Genomic DNA, 17515 nt, shown 5'->3' with positions numbered 1-17515 from the left:
GTCTGACCTCTCTCTCCTGGAACCCAGCTGATGGGCTAGACCAGCGCTTCTCAACTGTGTTAGACTCTGGTTCCCATGCTTCCCAGCCAGAATGGGGCGATGGGTAGGGATGTCCAACACATCGGAAGAGCGCTGAGGCAGGAAAGGCTGATGTACGTTCCCGCATCTCTCCAAAGAGACCAAGCACCACTGCTCTGCAACAGGCTGCAACCTCAGTCCTCCAGACAGACCTTTTGTTTTTTAACCGCTTTCCTGGGAAGGAGGATTAAGCAAACCTGAGAGGGCAAAAGAAGTCATGTGATTATCACTGGGATGCAGAATGTGCCTGCGCTTGTGTGTGTTAAAAGCAACGCACGGACGCACACGCACGCACGCACACACTCTACAGCAATCGGCTTTTTAACACTTTATTGGCGTTCTGGCATTTGCATCCTTGAAGCTGGATTCGTTCAGGACTTCCAGGCCAAACGGGCCCACGGGCTCTAAGGAGCTCCTTCCACACCCGCCCTCTTATTCTCAAAAATCCCACCATTTCTGGAAAAGTCAAAAGCTGTTCTGTACGCTTAAGATGGCTCAGCGCTGCCATCGCCCAAACGCAGCTTCTGGCTTATTTCAGCTGCGGTCTGCTGGGCCAGCTCTGTCAGGGAATGTTGATGGCCAGGCGGGGCCAGGGGTGGACGGCCACCTCGCACCCCGCAAAAGCTCCACGGGCAGCTGTGCAGCTTTGCCTTCTGCCCTCCTGGCACCAAGTGGCCTCTGTCGCCCTGTCCCCGCGGTGGGCTCCTCTTGGGGAGAGTCCGAACCCTGGCCGCCACGTCCCTCAGGATGCCGGGACAGGAACCGCCGTTCAGCCGCTGCTGCGCTGGTATCCCATTTCCCCAACTATCAAGCCCTTCCGTGCGGTTCCCCCAGCACCACAGGAGGTCAAGATAAAACGCTGCAACGGCCTTCCCTGAATTACCCGCTTCCTTCAGCGCCACTGCTTCTGCCCAGGGAGAGGTCCACAGTGCAGGCGTGGGGAGCAATGCCAGGCTCCCTACCAACCTACTAGGTGCCCAGCACAAGTCAGGACAAGGCCATGATGTCCTCACACGAGGGAGGCAACCTCTGTAACTTGCATCGGTGGCACTGGGGCAACTCACACCGTTTGCACAGTGATGCCAAGTTGTGTGGGGAATGGTTTGCCCCTCCTCCCACGAATCCCCCTGCCTTTCCGTTATCCATAAATGTTAATCGGGGCTAGATCTACATGTTGGCTAACCTGTAGTTTTGGCCACAAGTAAGTCGCAACCGGATAGGTTTGCACACACCAAACCATGTCCTAAAAGCCATGATGGGGCACACACACCAAACTGGGCCCTGGTATGTAAGCACGGGCCAGTCCAGGGGCCCGAAGGAAGCCCCCCAACTCCTCCAGAGGCTCTCTGCAAGCAGCAGGGTTGGCAGGAAGTCCACTGATCAGTTCTCTTCCTCTTTTCTCACTAGAAGCCTGCTACTCTGCTGTCCTTCCCTGCATGCTGCTAGTCCTCAGGAGGAAGACTGCGGCACCCTCTCTCAGCACTACTCCCCCAAACTATTTGGTGACTGTACAGGGTTTTATGAAGCCTAAGATGCCCCTGTGGGTTCCTGGGCTCCCATTTCGGGACCAAGAGTCCTCTGTTCGTATATGGGCGACCCTGGAAGTCAGTCTTTGCAGGCTTTGGCTTTTACTAGCTGCACGTCAGACAGGGCGATGGCGTGGATCAAGTCCTCCAACTGGTAGAAGGAGTGGAACGTGGCTGGCAGCACTGAGCGGCACTCCAGGTAGCGCCTCAGCTTCGCCAGGCTCTCCACGACCTCGGCCTTCGAGGGGCAGGGCAGCAAAAGTGGTTCCTCCTCCTCTTCCTCGCCTTCTGCTCGCAAGGAGCCGGGTCCTTGGCGCTGGGGGGCCTCCGTCGCCCTGGCCCCCTCCTGGTCCCCAAAGCACTGCAGCCCCTCGTCCATCAGAACGAACTGCTCAAACTGGTCCCGATCCTTGCAGCCCAGGGCCTGGACCACCTCCAGCGGAGGGGCCAGGATGCGGGGATTCGCACTGAAGCCCGCAGCCTTGAAAGCGTTCGCTATGGTTTGTGGACACACCTCGGACCAAGCGTGGACGACCAGATGGACGGCATCCAAAAGCGTCAGGTACCTGGAGAGCTGGCTGGCTGGGCTGCAGCCCCTGCTGCTGCACCTGACCAGGAGATGGGTCAGCATCCTCCGCCGGTAGTGACACTTAAAATTCTGGACTACCCCCTGCTCCAAGGGGCGCAGCCAGGGAAGGTGAGGGGGCATGAAGACCATCTGGACGTGGGACAGCTCGGCGTAGGGATGCACGCTGCACTGCGTCAGGAAGAGCACCACCCGCCTCTCCTTCTCCTTCATCTCTTCGTTAAATTTCCGGAGCCAGTGGGTGAAGATGGTGGCGGTCATCCAGGCCTTGCCGTTAGCCCTGTAGGTCGCAGAAGGCAACTCCCGGAGGCCGCCTGCTGGGAGGCCCAACAACCCAGCTGCCTGGCCCACGACCAGCACGTCTCTTTTATCCGAGCCGTCCATGTTGGTGCAGAGCAAGACAGTGAGCTGGTCCCGGGCTCCTTTGCTCCTCTGTGGCGCCAGGTCTTCTGGGGTGGCTCTAAAGAGCATGCCCGTCTCCCCGCAAGCATAGACGTCGGGAAGGTCGTACTGGCTGAGGACGCAGGGCAGGGTGGTCCTCTCCCAGCGGCCGTCTTCCTCCTCCTCCTCCTCCGGCGGCTCCCTGCGCCATTTCTCCGGAAGAGGCCTCCCGGGTGCCACCTTCGGCTTTGCTTGGGAGCCGTTTCGCCAAAGAAGGCTGCTCTCTGGGCTGGGCTCCCCTCCAAGGCCAGCCTTCTCTTGCCAGGGCCTCCCCTCAGAGGGGAAGGGATGCCTGCAGCTCCGCTCAAACCACTGCAAGAGAGCTCGGTCGCTGGTGGGGCCCTTCTCCTCCAGCCTGCGTTTGCGTCCCGGGTTGGCATTTTTACCCCACTCTGCCAGGATGCGCTCCTTGTTCTTGATGATGCGGCAGATCTGGGGCTGGGAGACCCCAAATCTTTTTGCCAGTTCACTCTGGGACACCTTGGGCCCTTCTAGCATCTCCAGCACTCGGACCTTCTCGTGCAGGGACAGCTCCTTCCGCTCCTTCCTTGGCACGACGGCCTCGCTGGGCAAGGGCAGCCCCTTCCTCCGGCCCCCGGCGGGGCTGAGGGCATTCCCTGCAGCACATGCTCCCTGCCCTGCAGCCAGGGCCATGTGCTCCACGAAGGTCCTTCCACAGTCGCTGCAGATGTAGGAACTCTGCCCGCTGTGCTTGGACTGGTGCATTTCTAGCTCCGCCTTTTGGCCGAAGTTCTTCCCACATTCCAGGCACCAGTGGGGCATCTCCCCCAGCTGGGCTCTGCATGTCCGAATGGCGGGTCCCGCCCTGCAGTCCAGCAGCAAGACCTCCTCGCTGGCTGCTCCAGAGCTCAGCTGCAGGGGCTCTGCACCGCTTGGCTTCTGCACAGCCTGATGGAGCCCGTTTACACCACTTCTTCTAGGCAGACCGGTGATGGCAGCTTCCAGCCGGTTGAGATGCATCTCCTGTCTGTCTTCCTCCTCCTCCTCCTGCTTAACAGTTTTTGGCTGCCGGCTCTCTCCTGGGGGGAAAAGTGCAGGGGAAGGTTAATCCAATGTCCTTCCTAGAGCTGGTAACATCAACGCCTTCTTGGTCTGAATAATAATACAGGTAGTCCTCGCTTAACGACCACAATTGAGACCGGAATTTTGGTTACTAAGCAAAGCGATTATTAAGCAAATCTGACCCGATCTTATGACCTTTTTGTGGCAGTCATTAAGCAAACCACATGGTTGTTAAGCAAATCCCAAGGTTCCCCATTGATTTTGCTTGCCAGAAGCTGGCTGGGAAGGTTGAAAATGGCGATTGCGTGACCACGGGATGCTGCGACGGTCCTAAATGCGAACTGGTTGCCAAGCGCCCAAATTGTGATCACGTGACTGTGGGGACACTGCAATGGTCGCAAGTGTGAGCACCGGTTGCGGGTCATTTTTTTCAGCACTGTCATAAGTCTGAACTGTCACAAAATGAATGTTCATTAAGTGAGGACTACCTGTGATAAATTCTGGGGTAACTCAGGCTGGACCCTTGCATCCAGGAATGGAACCTGGGAACTAAGCCAGAGATGCTTGTGCAGGTGGAGGCCTGTAAAAAAGGTGAAAATCATTTTGCAAGCAAAGTAGCATGTTTATGGAAAGGTCTTAAGTCCTCCCCTTTCTTTAGGGACAGTGCCAAATCCTGCATGCTTCAGGAGAGGTTATATAAGTAAACTATGAATGCCCATTCAGACGTACGGAACAAGGAGATGCCGGGCGTGGAGCGATGGGCTGCTTCTCCTTCAAACGTCGTGAGTTAACTACAGCTGGAGTTTCCTCTGATTCTCAAGATGGAGGAAGTCAGAACAGCTGTCCTCAGACTGTGGTCAAAAGGAGCCGAGACCGGGCCATGACTGTCCGATCGAAAGCCTGCCTGCTTCTTATGGCCAGGGCTTCGTTGCATGTCTATGGCCACCATCGTGACCTTTTTGACCACGCCTTGCAGACACCCCTAACTACAGCGGTGCCCAAGGGTGTCCGCAGGGAGGGTCGAAAAAGTTGGAAATGGGTAATTCACCATGCGATCGACACCCCCCTCCTTCTCACCTGTGTTGCTTCATTGCATGGTGGCTCGACCCCCCCCCCCGGTTGCACCCCAGCGTGGGTTGCTGAGCACCTGCGATCCCCTTCCCAACACCTGTGACCAAGCCCAATGCTGGCCAAGGGGGCAGCAGGGACCGGCCTCCTCTCCCTGAGCGGGGGGAGCCTGCCTGGGGACACGCCACGTCCCCTCCAACGCCATACGGAGAGATTGGGGGGGCTGTAACAGACAGGAGAAAATGGAAATGCTTGCCCAGAATTTCTATTTCTTTCTCATAGGCACCTGTCTGTCCGTAGAGAATCTTTTTCTTTTTTAATTTGTTCCGTCGTGTCCCGTTCTCGGAGGCTGCCTGGACGAGCCCCTGCCATTTTCTTGGCAGGTTTTTCAGAGGTGGTTTGCCCTTGCCTCCTTCCCGGGGCTGAGAGAGAGCGACTGGCCCACGGTCACCCAGCTGGCTTCATGCCCGAGGCGGGACTAGAACTCATGGCCTCCCAGTTTCTAGCCTGAACCACAACACCAAAATGGCTCTCATGAGCAATCTGCAGTGGTGCCCAAAAAAAAGTGTCATTTTTGGGGGAAACCTGCTTGGAGACCCACCAACACTTCGGTAAGCGCAGTTGTCCCGGTCCCGATCCTTCTCCTTCATCATCCCCACCGGCCTGGCAGAAGCATTGCCAAGGATCTTCTCTCCTCTCACGCCTTCCAGGGGCAGGATGCCAGTGGTTGTCTGAGGCTGAAGGGACCTGCAGGTAACCAAAGGAGAGCACCTGCAGCTCTAGGCCCACGTCTCCCCTTCCCGGCAGAGGGGAGCCTATGAGGATGCACCCAGGTTGTATTCCTCGGTGTCCTTATGTATTGCTTTTTTCATGTACAGGTAGTCCTTGACTTACAACCACAGTAGGGACCAGAAAATGTGTTGTTAAGCAGTGCAGTTGTTAAGCGAGGCATCACATGACCACACCTGATTTTATGACATTTTTGTGGCAGTCGTTAAGTGAATCACGTGGTTCCCCATTGACTTTGCTTGTCAGAAGCCTTCTGGGAAGGTCGGAAATGGAGATCACATGACCCTGGGACACTGCAACCATCGCAAATACATGCCGGTTGCCAGGGGCCCGAATTTTGATCACATGACTGCAGAGACACTGTGACAGTTGTAAGTGCAAGGACCATTGGCTACATTACTTTTTCCAGTGCCGTTGTAACTTGAATGGTAGCTAAATGAATGGTCATAAGTCGAGGACTACCTGTAGAGCATCTCGAAACGTGTTATAGCAGAATAATAAAATTGTCATACAGGGTAACAGAAAGATTGTAATCAGAGCTAGGGGGAAAATCAGCATTAGTGATGCTTTTTCAAAAAATCAGTTAAAGTGGAACAGTGTTGCAGCCTGATGCATCCTGGGGCAGGGGAAGTCCTGCCAAAGGATGGGGGCCACCATGGAAAAGTCCTGTCCCCCGCTGCCAGCATGTGGTCAATCCACAATGGTGCCTGTCTGCACCACAGAACGTTGAGATGGGCAGATGGCTGCCTTCGGGCCCTACATGGCTGGGGAACTGAGAATGAAGGTGTGTGTGTGTGTGTGTGTGTAAAGTCCTTTATTTCTCCTGGTTCTTTGTGAAGACTGCAGACTGAATATGAGTCAGCAGTTGACTGCAAGGAAACCAAGTGACTCTGTGCATCGACAGAGATGTAATTCATAAACCGCAGAAGGAACTGTTCCACGCAGTTCTGTATTGGTCAGACCCCGCCTTGAGATCTGTGTCTAGTTGTGGGGGGCAACTTTGGGAAGGATTGGCCAAGGTCCAGGGGGAAGCAGTGAGCAGGATCAGGGGACAAGGAATGCAGCCCCACAAAGGTCAAGACCTGTCCTCCCTCTTTCCAGAGTCCACGATACAAAAGACTGGATTTAAGTTACCAGAAGTTATTTGGGGGAGGACTTAAACTCCCTTCATCCCACTGGAGAGGATGGGCACTGTAGTCTGACCCATCTGGGAGCCCCCTGGATGCAGACCACACATCCCACCATTTGTTCCCTCTCCCAAGCCCTAGGCAGAAGTGGGTTGGACTCCAGGAGCGGGGACGGAGCGCGCTCGGCCCGTGCCTTCTCCTCTACAGCCCCGAAGGAAGGCTCAGGGACCCAGCTCCATCCGCCTTCCGCGGCGATCTCACCTGAAGTTTATCCAGGCTGACAGGGTGCCACCTCACCTGAGCCCAGCCCCGCCTGGACACAGATGACGCTTTGGCTCTTCCGTGGCTGGGACCCGTGGCCGACTGGGGGGCCTGGCCCGGCCTGGCCCGCTTCCTCCTCCCCTCGAGCTGGGATCTGCCCCGCCGGTTCTCACGGTGCCCGCCTGGCGGCTTCTGAGGATGCGAGACAGCGAGAGGTGGGGGGTGAAGGATGCCAGGAGAGGAGTGTGGCGCGGCGGGGAGGGAGACCCCCAAGCTGCCCCTCGGGCACGGCCGTGCAGCCGGAGGGCAGGGGCACAGAGGCCATCGCGAGGCTCCGTCCCCTTCACCCAGCCCCCGCGCCCCCCTCCCCACCTTGCCCGTTCTCTGCCCGCCTAGGTTCTTGTCCCCGATTGGTGCTGCCTTTCTTGGTAGGATCTCTCCTCACCCTGGATTGGATGGGGAGCCCTCCAATAGGCAGGAGAGGGAGACAATGGTTCATTGACGAACCAGCAGCGCCATCCCAGCGAGGGGGAGGCAGCCTTTCCTGGCAGTGCCCCCCCCCCGCATGGCTGGGGTGGGGAGGGGGGGTAGAAGCAAGATGCAAAAGCAAGCCAGGGGCTTGAAATTGGGTGCACGTCTGTGTGTGTGGCGGCTGCAAGCTTTGGGAGATGCCGGGTACAAAAGAAAAAAACGCTGGGAAAATTCAGGGCATCTCTCTGGGACCAGATCGAAGTTGCAGTGAACTGCAAAACCAGGAGTTCTACTGCACCCCCCCCCCCGCGTTTTGCACCTCTGGGCCGGAGGAAAGCCTTGGCCGGACTGTAGGCCCCCTTCTCAGCATCTCTGCCTTCAGCATGGGAGAAGAAGCCTCTGGGGGTCCAACCCAGCCCTGCTGGGGACACCTGGATGAAGAGGCTCCCACTCTTGGGGAACAATAAGATAAATTTAATGGATTTGGCAGAGAAGGCAAAACTGATCAGGGATGTGAGATACTATTTAGTGGAGAACTGCTTTTGGGCTTTTTGTTTGTAACTGAAAAAAATGAAGTTATAGTTTTGAATTTTGATCATTAAGTTGAAATGGATTATAGAGATAATGCTTATCATAGTTAAAATTGGAGTAAGCGGTTGATGTATTTTCTGTGTATATCTTTGTTGCAAAGAGTTGGAAGTCATTCCCTTTGTACCATTTTCTATTTATTTCTGCACTTTTAAAGTTAGTCTCTCCTTTCCTTAGTTTTCTTTCAATCTTTTCCTATCTTTTCATGTTTTATCTATACTTTAAAATATAATAAAGTTTTTTTTTTTTAAAAAGGAGAGGCTGTTCCCCTTCTTGCTGTGCTTTGCTCCCAGGACTTAAGACCTGGAGGGACGGTGACAATTCAGCACGCCCACACCGGGGGCGTCCCTCGTTGAGACGAGAGGCGAAGAGATCTCCGGTTGCAAACGCGGTGGATGGCAGGCGAAGGGGGGTGACCGGGGAAGCAGGTGCAGCGCGGACCCACGCAATATCTTCCCCCGGGATCCGCCACGCTAGTGGCGTCCTGGCTCCCGCGGCCGAGGGCGTCAAGGGTGGCGGGTAAGCAGGGAGCCTGCAGGCCACCCGCAGCCCGGAGCTGCCGAGGTCCGCTGGAAGGCTCGGCCGCCGCGATGCCCTCAGCTCTTCCGCCGAAGCGGCTCCGAAAGCGGCTCTCTCGGGAAACGCAGCCGGCTCCCCCAAAGGACTTCCCAGGCGGGGAGGCTTCAGCGGCCACCGGCGACGGACGAGGGGAGGGGAGGGGAGGGGAGGGGGCGCGAGGCCGGTGCCCCCTCCTGCCCTCCCCTCCGGAGGGTCTCCGCGGCAAAGGGGTCGCCCTCCGGCCACGGGCAGCGACCCAACCGCTCTGGGCGCAGCGGGGCTTCCGCGCCACCTCCGGTTTGCCTCGCCGGCGGGGCTGCGCCCGCGCTGAGTTGGGCCCGACGCGGCTGTCCCCCGAGGACGAGCCCCGACCCCTCTCCGGCCGCCCCCTTCCCCCGTCCCCGACCCCTCCCCACGCGCAGCCCTGCGAGGTGGGACAGCGGGGCGAGCCGGACTGGCGCCGAAGCAGCTGTGTTGCTCCGGGGGCCCGCGACCCGCGGGCAGGGCCGGGGCTGACCGCGCCAGCGGCAGAGGCCGGCGCGAGCCACGGCCGGGGAGCAGCGGCGGACCCTCCCGGCCCCCCCCTCTCCCGCAGGGCCGCCGCCCCCAGGGAGCCCCGCACCCCGGCGCAGCGCGGCGCAGTGGCGACCTCCGGCCGGCGGGGGCGCTGCGGGGCGGGCGGCGCCGCTGCGCCTGCGGCGACAGCGGCTTCCTGGACCCGACCGGCGCACCGCTCGCCGCCCGCTCGCCCGTCCTCCCGCCGCTGCCCGGCCAGGCCCGGCCCGCCCGTCCGCCCGCCCGTCGCCGCCGCCGCCGCCGCCGCCTCGCGGGAGCCCAGCCGGGCCATGGCCGAGTGGAGCCCCGCCCAGGTCAGCGGGGGGGCTTGCCGCAGTCCGGGCGGGGGCGGGGGGCTCCCGGCGGATTGCGAGGGGCAGAGGCGGGGCCGGCGGGGCCGGCGGGGGGGTGAGCCCTGCCCGGGAGGGGGCTTTAGGCCCGGGTGCGACTCCCTGGGTGCCCGGCCTGGGCTCCCCCGCTGCGGGGTTGGGGGGCTGGACCCGCTCCCGGGCTTGGGTCGCCCTTCCTGGACGTTTCGCCGCCCGGGAGCGCGAGGATGCCCGCTGCTGGGAAGGGATCTCCTCGGGGTGCCCTTTCCACCTGCCCCGCGGGGGGCCCGCAGCGTCTGCCCTTCGCGGCCACGGCCCCTTCGGCCCCGCAGGCCCGGGCGCGACCAGGGGCTTCGGGCCGGCCGGATCGGATCGGATCCCGGGCACGTTGCTGGCGGTGGGGCGGGCGATGGCCTTCTCGGGCGCAGCGAAGCTCCTTCAGCCCCAGCAACAGCGGCGCTTTGGGGGGCTGGACCAGAAGCCCGCCCAGATCTCCAGCCAGGGTCGCGAAGGGGCTGCCGAAAGAGGCTAAGCAGGGCTGGGACTTTAGCACAGAAGAACATGAAGGATTCCGGGCAAAGCCAAAAAGTCCGGCTTTTCTTCCATTCAGAGAAAGCACCTCCGTGCCCAGGGTGGATAAATAGGTCTTTGTAATGATCTTTTGAAGGCAATTTTTAAAACAGAGGTGTATCAAAATAGGAACATATTACATAGCTGCAACTGGCCAGGGACATGTGGAGAGCAGGAGAGGAGGGTGGGCATCGGCCCTGAAGTTTGTTGACCCTTTGAAAGGGGACTCGGGTCACTTCTGTGCTCTGTCAGTGCCAAGGGCCGCGTGTGTTGCAAGTCACTTCTTCCCCCCAGCTCCCTTTGGGGCATCTCCACCTGCACCGCTGCTTGCTCTTTTTTGTCCCCCAAAGCAGTTGGCATCTAGCACAGAATGATCCTCCCACGTTGACTGGGGCTTTGCCACGCACGTGAAGCTTGGCAAGGATTAAATTTGGCAAGGCAGAGCTGTAGTGCTCCAAAAGAATTCAGTTCTTTGCCATGCCCAGCGGGAGGCAAAGTATGGAAAACCCACATTCCTGGCCCTTTTCTCAATGTTTGGCCCAGAAATGGTCCCTCCCTTCTTTCCTTCAAGCAAAATATCCTTTCCTGGACAGTGATCCCGTTTGCGTTTTCCTCCTTGTCAGCAGGGTCTTCAGTGGGACATGGAGCCCCAGCCCATGGCAGCCGCTCAGCCCCTCAGCACCCCCGAGCAAACCCCCACGGGGGACGCACTTCCTGAAACGGCCGAGCTCTCCCTGACCGTTGTGGCGGAAATCCAAGCGGTGGAGAGCAAGGTGGATTCTTACGCTGCGCAGCTCATGAGCCTGGAGGGCAGGATGGGCATGGCTGAGACGAAGCTGGACGGCTGCGAGAAGACGGCGGTTGAGTTCGGGAACCAGCTGGAGAGCAAGTGGGCCGCCCTGGGGACCCTCATCCAGGAGTACGGCCTGCTGCAGCGGCGGCTGGAGAACATGGAGAACCTGCTCAAGAACCGGAACTTCTGGATCCTGCGCCTTGCCCCGGGCTCCAAGGGGGAGACCCCCCAGGTCAGAGTGTGCTGGGCCTGGCTGGGGGTTGGGTCCTGCAGGGCTAGGGGACCAGTGGCCGTGGCAATTGATGGGGGCTGGAATTCAGCCGCGTGCCCTTGATGGGAGGTTTTGGGGCTGTGTGAACCACGAAGCCAAACGGGTGGGCTAGAAGGGTTAGTCTTGACCCTGGAACTGAGTTCGATTCCCAGAACAGTCCCAGAAAAACAGGCTTCTCTTTCTGTGTCCAGAACATTTAAAAAAAACACTGGCAGGACAGCTCGGAGGCTGTCAGAAGCGGCGAGTTGCCACCAGAGTTGGGCACCTGTGGTTGTGGGAACCAGGTGTGGGGTTGAGGACCTCTCCTGGGTGGGGGCTGACTGGGTCGGCTGTGTCATTCCAGCGGAGCTCGAAAATCGGGAGGTTTGCCTTTTGAAAGGCAGCCCGGTGCCCTTGCAGACCCCCCCCCCCGATTCATAGCTGCCCTTCTGCAGGATCACTTCCTGGGTTTGTTTACAAGGCGTGTAAAATGGGGGGAGGAATTTGTAAAAAGGTGGTCATCCTTAAAGGCTGAGGAGGGGAGCCCTGGCTGGTAAGGGAGAGGCTGAGCAGTCTCTCAGCAGAGGCAACCGGGCAGGTTGGACGGGCGTCGGATTTTGCGCTTCCCAAAGGCCCGGAAGGAGGCTTCTGCCCAGGACAGCTTCCGGTGGGTTTAAAGGGATCACCCGGGACAGCAAGGAGGACCTGTTGTCCCCAGGCCTTCATCATGTCCAAGTGAGCATCTGAGACAGGAGGAAGAGATTCGGGGCCCATCGCCCCTGGCCTCGCTCTTCTGGTTGCCAGTTAGGCGCAGCTCGGCAGGTAGGCTCCCTGCAGGATTCCAGGGAAGAGGCTGAAGCAGAAAAGGCCTGCAGAGCCTCCGCGGCTGGCTGGGGAGCGGGACCCTGAGTTCTCGCCCTCTGTGTCCGGCTGCAGGTCCCGTTGCAGTTTGAGGACGCCTCCTGCAGTTTCTCGGAGCAAGAGTGGAGGACCCTGGACGAGGGCCAGAAGGACCTCTACCGGCACATCATGAAGCAGAACTACCAGGCGGTGGTCTCTGTTGGTAAGGCCCGGCTGGCTTCAGGGCTGGGCCCGCAAGAGCCAGACCGCACGGCTCTCTGGGGGCAGACTCCCTGCGCAGGGCAGGGGTCCACAGTGGCTCTGCCCCCTTGCGGGCGGGCTTGGTCGAGCCCTGCGGAGTTGTGGCTGGGTCCTCCCGTTGTAGAAAGAGGCTGCCTTTCCTGGCCGTGCTTGTCCCAGCTGCGTCCAGCGAGGGAAGGGGCTGGCCTGAAGGGCCACCGGCCGTTGCTCCCCATCCGGGGCCTTCAGAGTCCAAAGCGAGTCCTTCTGGCTCCACTGGTGCACTTCTTCCCCTCTGCAGAGGCGGCCATCTCCAAGCCGGACCTTCTCTCCCGGATTGAGCAAGGAGGGGCTTCGGATTGGACAGACGGCGGGGAAGAGCAGCCCCCCGCAGAGCCCAGCTTGGGTGAGAGGCCAGGTGGGTGGCTGCCCCCCCAGTCTTGGTGGGGCAAGAGACCAAGTCCCCCACTGGCCTTCCGGGAGCCATCCTTCTGAGCTGCTCTCCTCCCAGTTAAACAAATGGGCTTGGACAGAGAGACCCGGGTTCAGGTTCCCCACAGGCATAGAAGCTCCCAGGGCGGCTGATGACCAGGCCAGCGCCTCCCTTGGTCCAGCCTCCTCTGCAGGGTCATCGTGTCAGGCGCCTGGAGGAAAGGCAGGAATGAAATCTAGAACAGAACTAAGATGGGGCTGCTTTACAGGACAGAGAATGCCAGGAGGTGTTGTCTGGAGCAGCCCGCGCACCCCAGTGGGTCTCTGCTGCCCTTCCCTGCCAGGGCACTTGGGGCCTCCCATTTGGGAAGGAAAAGGGTCTTGGCCCGCTTTTTGTATTTGATAGCTCCGCCCAACCAGCTGCTGGCAGACTCTAGAACATGCCCCATGAACCCCCTTGAGCAGTGGGCTGGCAAGGTGAGGTGGGGCTGATTTGGCTGGAGCGGGTGGGCAAAGCTGGCTGGGGAGTTCTGGTAGTTGGAGTCCACACACCTTAAAGTTGCCAAGGTTGAGAAATTAGCTTGCTTTAGCTAATACAAGATAGAGTAGGGCGGCAGCAGGAACCATGTCTCCTCCTTGGAATGTGGGGGATCTGGTGGTGATGACCTTTGTCCTCTCCCCTTTGAACAGGGTCTCCAATTTCGGCTCTCCACAGCAGTTCCTGGATGGAGCAAGAGGAGCTGTCTCTTGTCAAAAGCATGGGGGGCTCAGAGGACCGGGAAATCCCAGGGGACTGCGCCATGGGTAAGAGGGGAGGGGGCCCGAGGAGGGAGGGAAAGGCAGATGGTGTTGCTGGAGGAAGGAGGGGGGGGCCAGTTGCCAGCTAAAGCACAGCGTTTTGGGAAACCACACAGGAAGATTCCCAGGGAAGGGTTCCTTGGGAATCAGGAAGGCTGGATCGGCCCCAGCAACTGTCTTTCCAGTCGCCCAATGTGGCAGTTGGCCTGTGATGCCGCAGGCGCACTTGAGCAGCCGAAGGGTAGTGCGGAGAGCAGCTGTCTGAGACAGAGAGGAAGAGGAAGGTGGGGCCCCTCCAGGTGTTAGTCTGAGAGGGCAAGGCTGGCTCTGTGGTGCCCAGTGAAATTTGTGAGGGAGGGCTAGAACGGGTGGCTTACCAGTCCTAGCCTGGCACTCTCTTTCTCGGCATTGTGGCCTTTTTCTGATCAGACCAGCTGGGAGCTCAGAAGTGGCACAGATGTGACTTCCAGGACTGTCTCTCCTGGGAAAATGTGCTGGGTGAGGGCCATGCCAAGGGGTCAGGAAGGAATGCCCTTGCTTTAGAGTCAGGGGAACCTGGCCCGGTCTTTTGCCTTGTCTGACGAGGAGCTGAGCAGGAGCCTGGCGCGTGGGGCGCACAGAATAGGGCAGGGCAGTCCTTGCTGCTGCGGATGGGCGAGCCGAGCATCTCCCTGCTCTGCCACCTGTGGTCTTCCTTTCGCCAGGCGCTCCTCAGCTCCTGGAGGATGATGCCGATAGCCTCTTCCCCCGCAAGTGGGCAGACGTGTTCCAGGGCCCGGGAGAGGAGCTGCTACCTGAGACCCAGCCCTCCTCCGTCGCCCTGCCCAGGAAGCCTGCCGGGAGCAGCCTCCGGCGGTTGGCACAGGGGGCATCTGAGGCGCAGGAGGAGGACTCAGACACGTCAGCCATGGAAGCTCATGCTGGCCCCTTCATCTGCTGTGAGTGCGGGGAAGGCTTCCTGGACGAGCCGCTCTTCGCCAGCCACCAGAAGAGCCACGGCGGGGGAGGGGCATACCCGGTACTGGAGCCCGGGGGAGGCCTGGAGGCCAGGCCGCCCCCTCTCACCGCCCAGAGGGCCCCGGCTCCCACGCGGCCCAAGGTGCCCAAGCGCCCCGAGCCCCAGAGGGCCCCGGCGTCCAGACCCAGCGTGGGGAAATGGCCCGGGAACCACATGGTGGAACGGCCCTACACCTGCACCCAGTGCAAGGAGAGCTTCAAGCTGGAGGTCAGCCTGCTGCTGCACCAGAAGCTCCACGCGGGGAAGGGTGACGGGCCCCTGACCTGCACCTACTGCGGCAAGGACTTTCGCGACCTCTCCAAGGCCGTGCGGCACCAGCGCATCCACACGGGCGAGCGGCCCTACCAGTGCACCGAGTGCGGGAAGAGCTTCATCCGGCGGGACCACCTCCTGAAGCACTGGCGCGTGCACACGGGCGAGACGCCCTACCAGTGCGCCACCTGCGGGAAGAACTTCCGCTACAAGGAGTCGCTGAACTGCCACCAGAAGATCCACGCCCGCAGCCCTGCTGTGCGCCACCTGATGCTGGGCACGCAGACCGGCCTGGTGGGCCTGAAGCCGGAGCAGCCTTAGCGTTGCTGAGGGACCCAGTGGGCCCTCTGGGGGGGCGAGGGGGAGACTTGCTCTGGGGGGCCGCAAGGGCGTTTGTAGCCCCCTCAGCCCCCACTCTGGGCACGCCGGCTGGCACTGAGACATAAGCTACGTCCTGGTCCTGCTCAAAGGGCCGGGTGCCCACTGCACTTGGGCGGGCCTGCGAAGGGCTGGTAGGCCACGCAGCCTGGGTCTTTCTCAGAGAAAGAACCTCCCTGCATGCCTGGGGGGGAGTTAAGAAGGGGGCAGCTACCCGCTGCCCCTTCCACCCCCCTGAAACTCCACTCACTTTTCTGCCATGTCCACTTGTCATGTGAGTCCTCCTTGTGGCATGTAGCTGCAAAACACACACACACACCCTCCAGATTGCATGGTGTGGCACAGGAATTGGGACGGCAGATGTCGGGTGTGGCAGGCCCCGACAAGCCAACAGCTCTCTGTGCCCTTCACTCCTGCCCAGTCTGGATGGGGGTCCCAGTCCTTACACACCTCCGTGGAACTGGAAACACCCCCCCCCACCTTCCCAGGTCCTCGTTCGTAGCTTGTCTGTCTGTACTTTTTTGTTTAATTTTGAAACTGCATTTGGTTCTGCACCGAGGGCGCATGTCCAAGCGAGAGCAGCTTCAGCCAGAGGCTCTGGCTGCCTCCACCAACGCCCAGCGCTTGCGTAGTGTGGTTTCACAGCGTGATGCTCCAGCAGGCTTCGTGTTGCCTGGCTCCCCAGTTCTCGCATACTCCGGGATTTCCGAGATCTGCCCCCCATCATTGTGCTGGTGTTGGTTTTTCCTTTTTTTTTTTCTCCTTCAAAAAGCTTTCTTAATTTTTTCAACATCCACATAAAATACATAGAAACTAAAAAGAATGAAACAAAGAATACTACAAGAAAAAAGAAAACTAAAAAAGTGCGAAAATGCAGAGAAGACTATTACATGGTGGCTTCCAACTTTCTACAAGAAAGATACATATAATGCTCTAAAGCATTTCCATTCTCAATATAACATTCTCCTCTAAAATAAACTATCCCTCTTAAAAAAAAATAAAGCCTTTTCTAACACAATTATTCACCCTAATAAGCAAATACTCAAATATTATCCTACTTCACTAAAATTTTACCCCTCTCTGCCTGCTAAAATAGCAAAAGATAAATTATCTACATTTGGTTAATGTCCTTTTACCCAAGGTAAAGTCGTCATCCCCGAAACGAAAACATTCGTCTAAGAGACCATCCTGATAAACACATTTGAACAGTTATCTGACTTCAAAATAGGCTAATGCATTTACATATCTCAGCTTACAAACACAGTTTTCCCCTTACAAGTCTCAAATTCAGCAGCCAGCCTTGATTCTTGATCTCGATTTTCCAGGAACGCAGCCAGTCGTATCTCTCCCTTTGCCCCCGAAACTCTTCTTTCTTCAGAATCAGAGTTAACTCTCCACAGTCCAATTTTTCTCCCTTCACTTTTTGACTTGGAAATGTTAATCCTCATTTTCTTTTTTAAAGAAGGAGCACTCCTCTCAAAGTTTTCACTCGTCTTCTTTTTCAAGTTGTTGGTAGGCTTATCAGTGGTGCTATAAGGAAGCGAAACCTGGTCGCTAACAAAGGCAGAAGAGGAAGGGCTTTCAAGAGCAGCAAGGGCCATGGAAAGATCCACGCTGAACGCTTCTCCCGAGACCACGTCCCAAGCAGCCAGATTAGAGCACGAAGTGGAATAAATGATGTCGTCATCGAATATCGAAAACGGAAGCTACGCTGGGCAGGACACGTCGCGCGCATGTCGGATGGCCGTTGGACAACAGCAGTTGCCGAATAGTATCCAAGAGAAGTAAAATGACCCATCGGCCGACCTCCAGAGAGATGGGAAGATCCAATAGTCAAGGACTTTGGCCGAACCTGGAGAAGAAAAGCCAGGAATCGAGACGACTGGAAAGCGAGTTGCTACCAGCAGGGCTCTGTCCGGTGACAGTCTGGTCAATTGAGGTGGTCGAGGTGGTGGGCTTTAGACACCACAAGCTCTAGGAGGTGATCCAGGGCTTGGGTGACGTCAAGACAGAGTTCTTTTAAGATCGCTTTCATTTCTTCCATGTCTCTCCATAGTGTGTGATCAGGAGAAAAAAGATGTAAACGAGAGCCGTTCTCACAGGAAAGCAGAGGCAGATAGCTCAAAATCCAACTCCGCAGATTCAGTGAAGTACTAGATAAATCTTTTGGAATTCTCAAAACATTAAGAAAATGGCAACAAAACAGCAAAAACCTTTAAAGCCCAATATTAGAATTTAAATATTAAAAAGGCCAACTTCCCAAATGGGTAAATTCCAAAAATAATGACAATCACCAAGAGCTTTGCATTTTTTTTGCTGCAAAAGGCCTCTCTCTGGTAACAAATAAACAAAAAAACCCTGGTGTTTTAGAAACGGGGCGGCAAGATTTAGTGTCCAGTTTATGGCTTCGGTGCAGCCCCGAACTTGAGGATGTCCGTGCCTCCCAGCAGTCTCAATCATGGATTGATTGCAGGGACTCTGTTCTGCAACCCCCCCAGCAAGAAAATGCTGTCTGGAGAGCAGAAGGGATGATTTCCTGGATTC

At 58.0% G+C, this 17515-nt stretch overlaps 2 protein-coding genes across 4 annotated transcripts; one reads left to right on the top strand and one right to left on the bottom strand.

The window, feature by feature from the left end:
• Positions 1-1405: 1405 nt before the first annotated feature.
• TIGD3 (tigger transposable element derived 3) lies at positions 1406-3660 on the bottom strand. Its single transcript, XM_063303227.1, has one exon. The coding sequence runs from the start codon at positions 3610-3612 to the stop codon at positions 1684-1686; it is 1929 nt and encodes a 642-aa protein (XP_063159297.1). The 5' UTR covers positions 3613-3660; the 3' UTR covers positions 1406-1683.
• Positions 3661-9341: 5681 nt separating this feature from the next.
• On the top strand, positions 9342-16302 carry LOC134497535 (zinc finger protein 398-like). Of its 3 annotated transcripts, none has more exons than XM_063303236.1 (6): positions 9342-9385; positions 10594-10995; positions 11950-12076; positions 12395-12499; positions 13216-13329; positions 14028-16302. In XM_063303236.1, the coding sequence occupies exons 1-6, from the start codon at positions 9362-9364 to the stop codon at positions 14912-14914; spliced, it is 1659 nt and encodes a 552-aa protein (XP_063159306.1). In that variant the 5' UTR covers positions 9342-9361; the 3' UTR covers positions 14915-16302. The 3 variants fall into 3 exon arrangements, with proteins under 3 accessions (XP_063159306.1, XP_063159304.1, XP_063159303.1); XM_063303234.1 differs by having other exon boundaries at positions 10597-10995; positions 12395-12511; positions 14028-16301; XM_063303233.1 differs by having other exon boundaries at positions 12395-12511; positions 14028-16301.
• The last annotated feature ends 1213 nt before the right edge of the window (positions 16303-17515 follow it).

Source organism: Candoia aspera, chromosome 4, assembly GCF_035149785.1.
Source record: "Candoia aspera isolate rCanAsp1 chromosome 4, rCanAsp1.hap2, whole genome shotgun sequence".
NCBI classification, from domain to species: domain Eukaryota; kingdom Metazoa; phylum Chordata; class Lepidosauria; order Squamata; family Boidae; genus Candoia; species Candoia aspera.
Note: the sequence above shows the minus strand (reverse complement) of the source record. Positions and strands in the feature narration are given on the sequence as shown.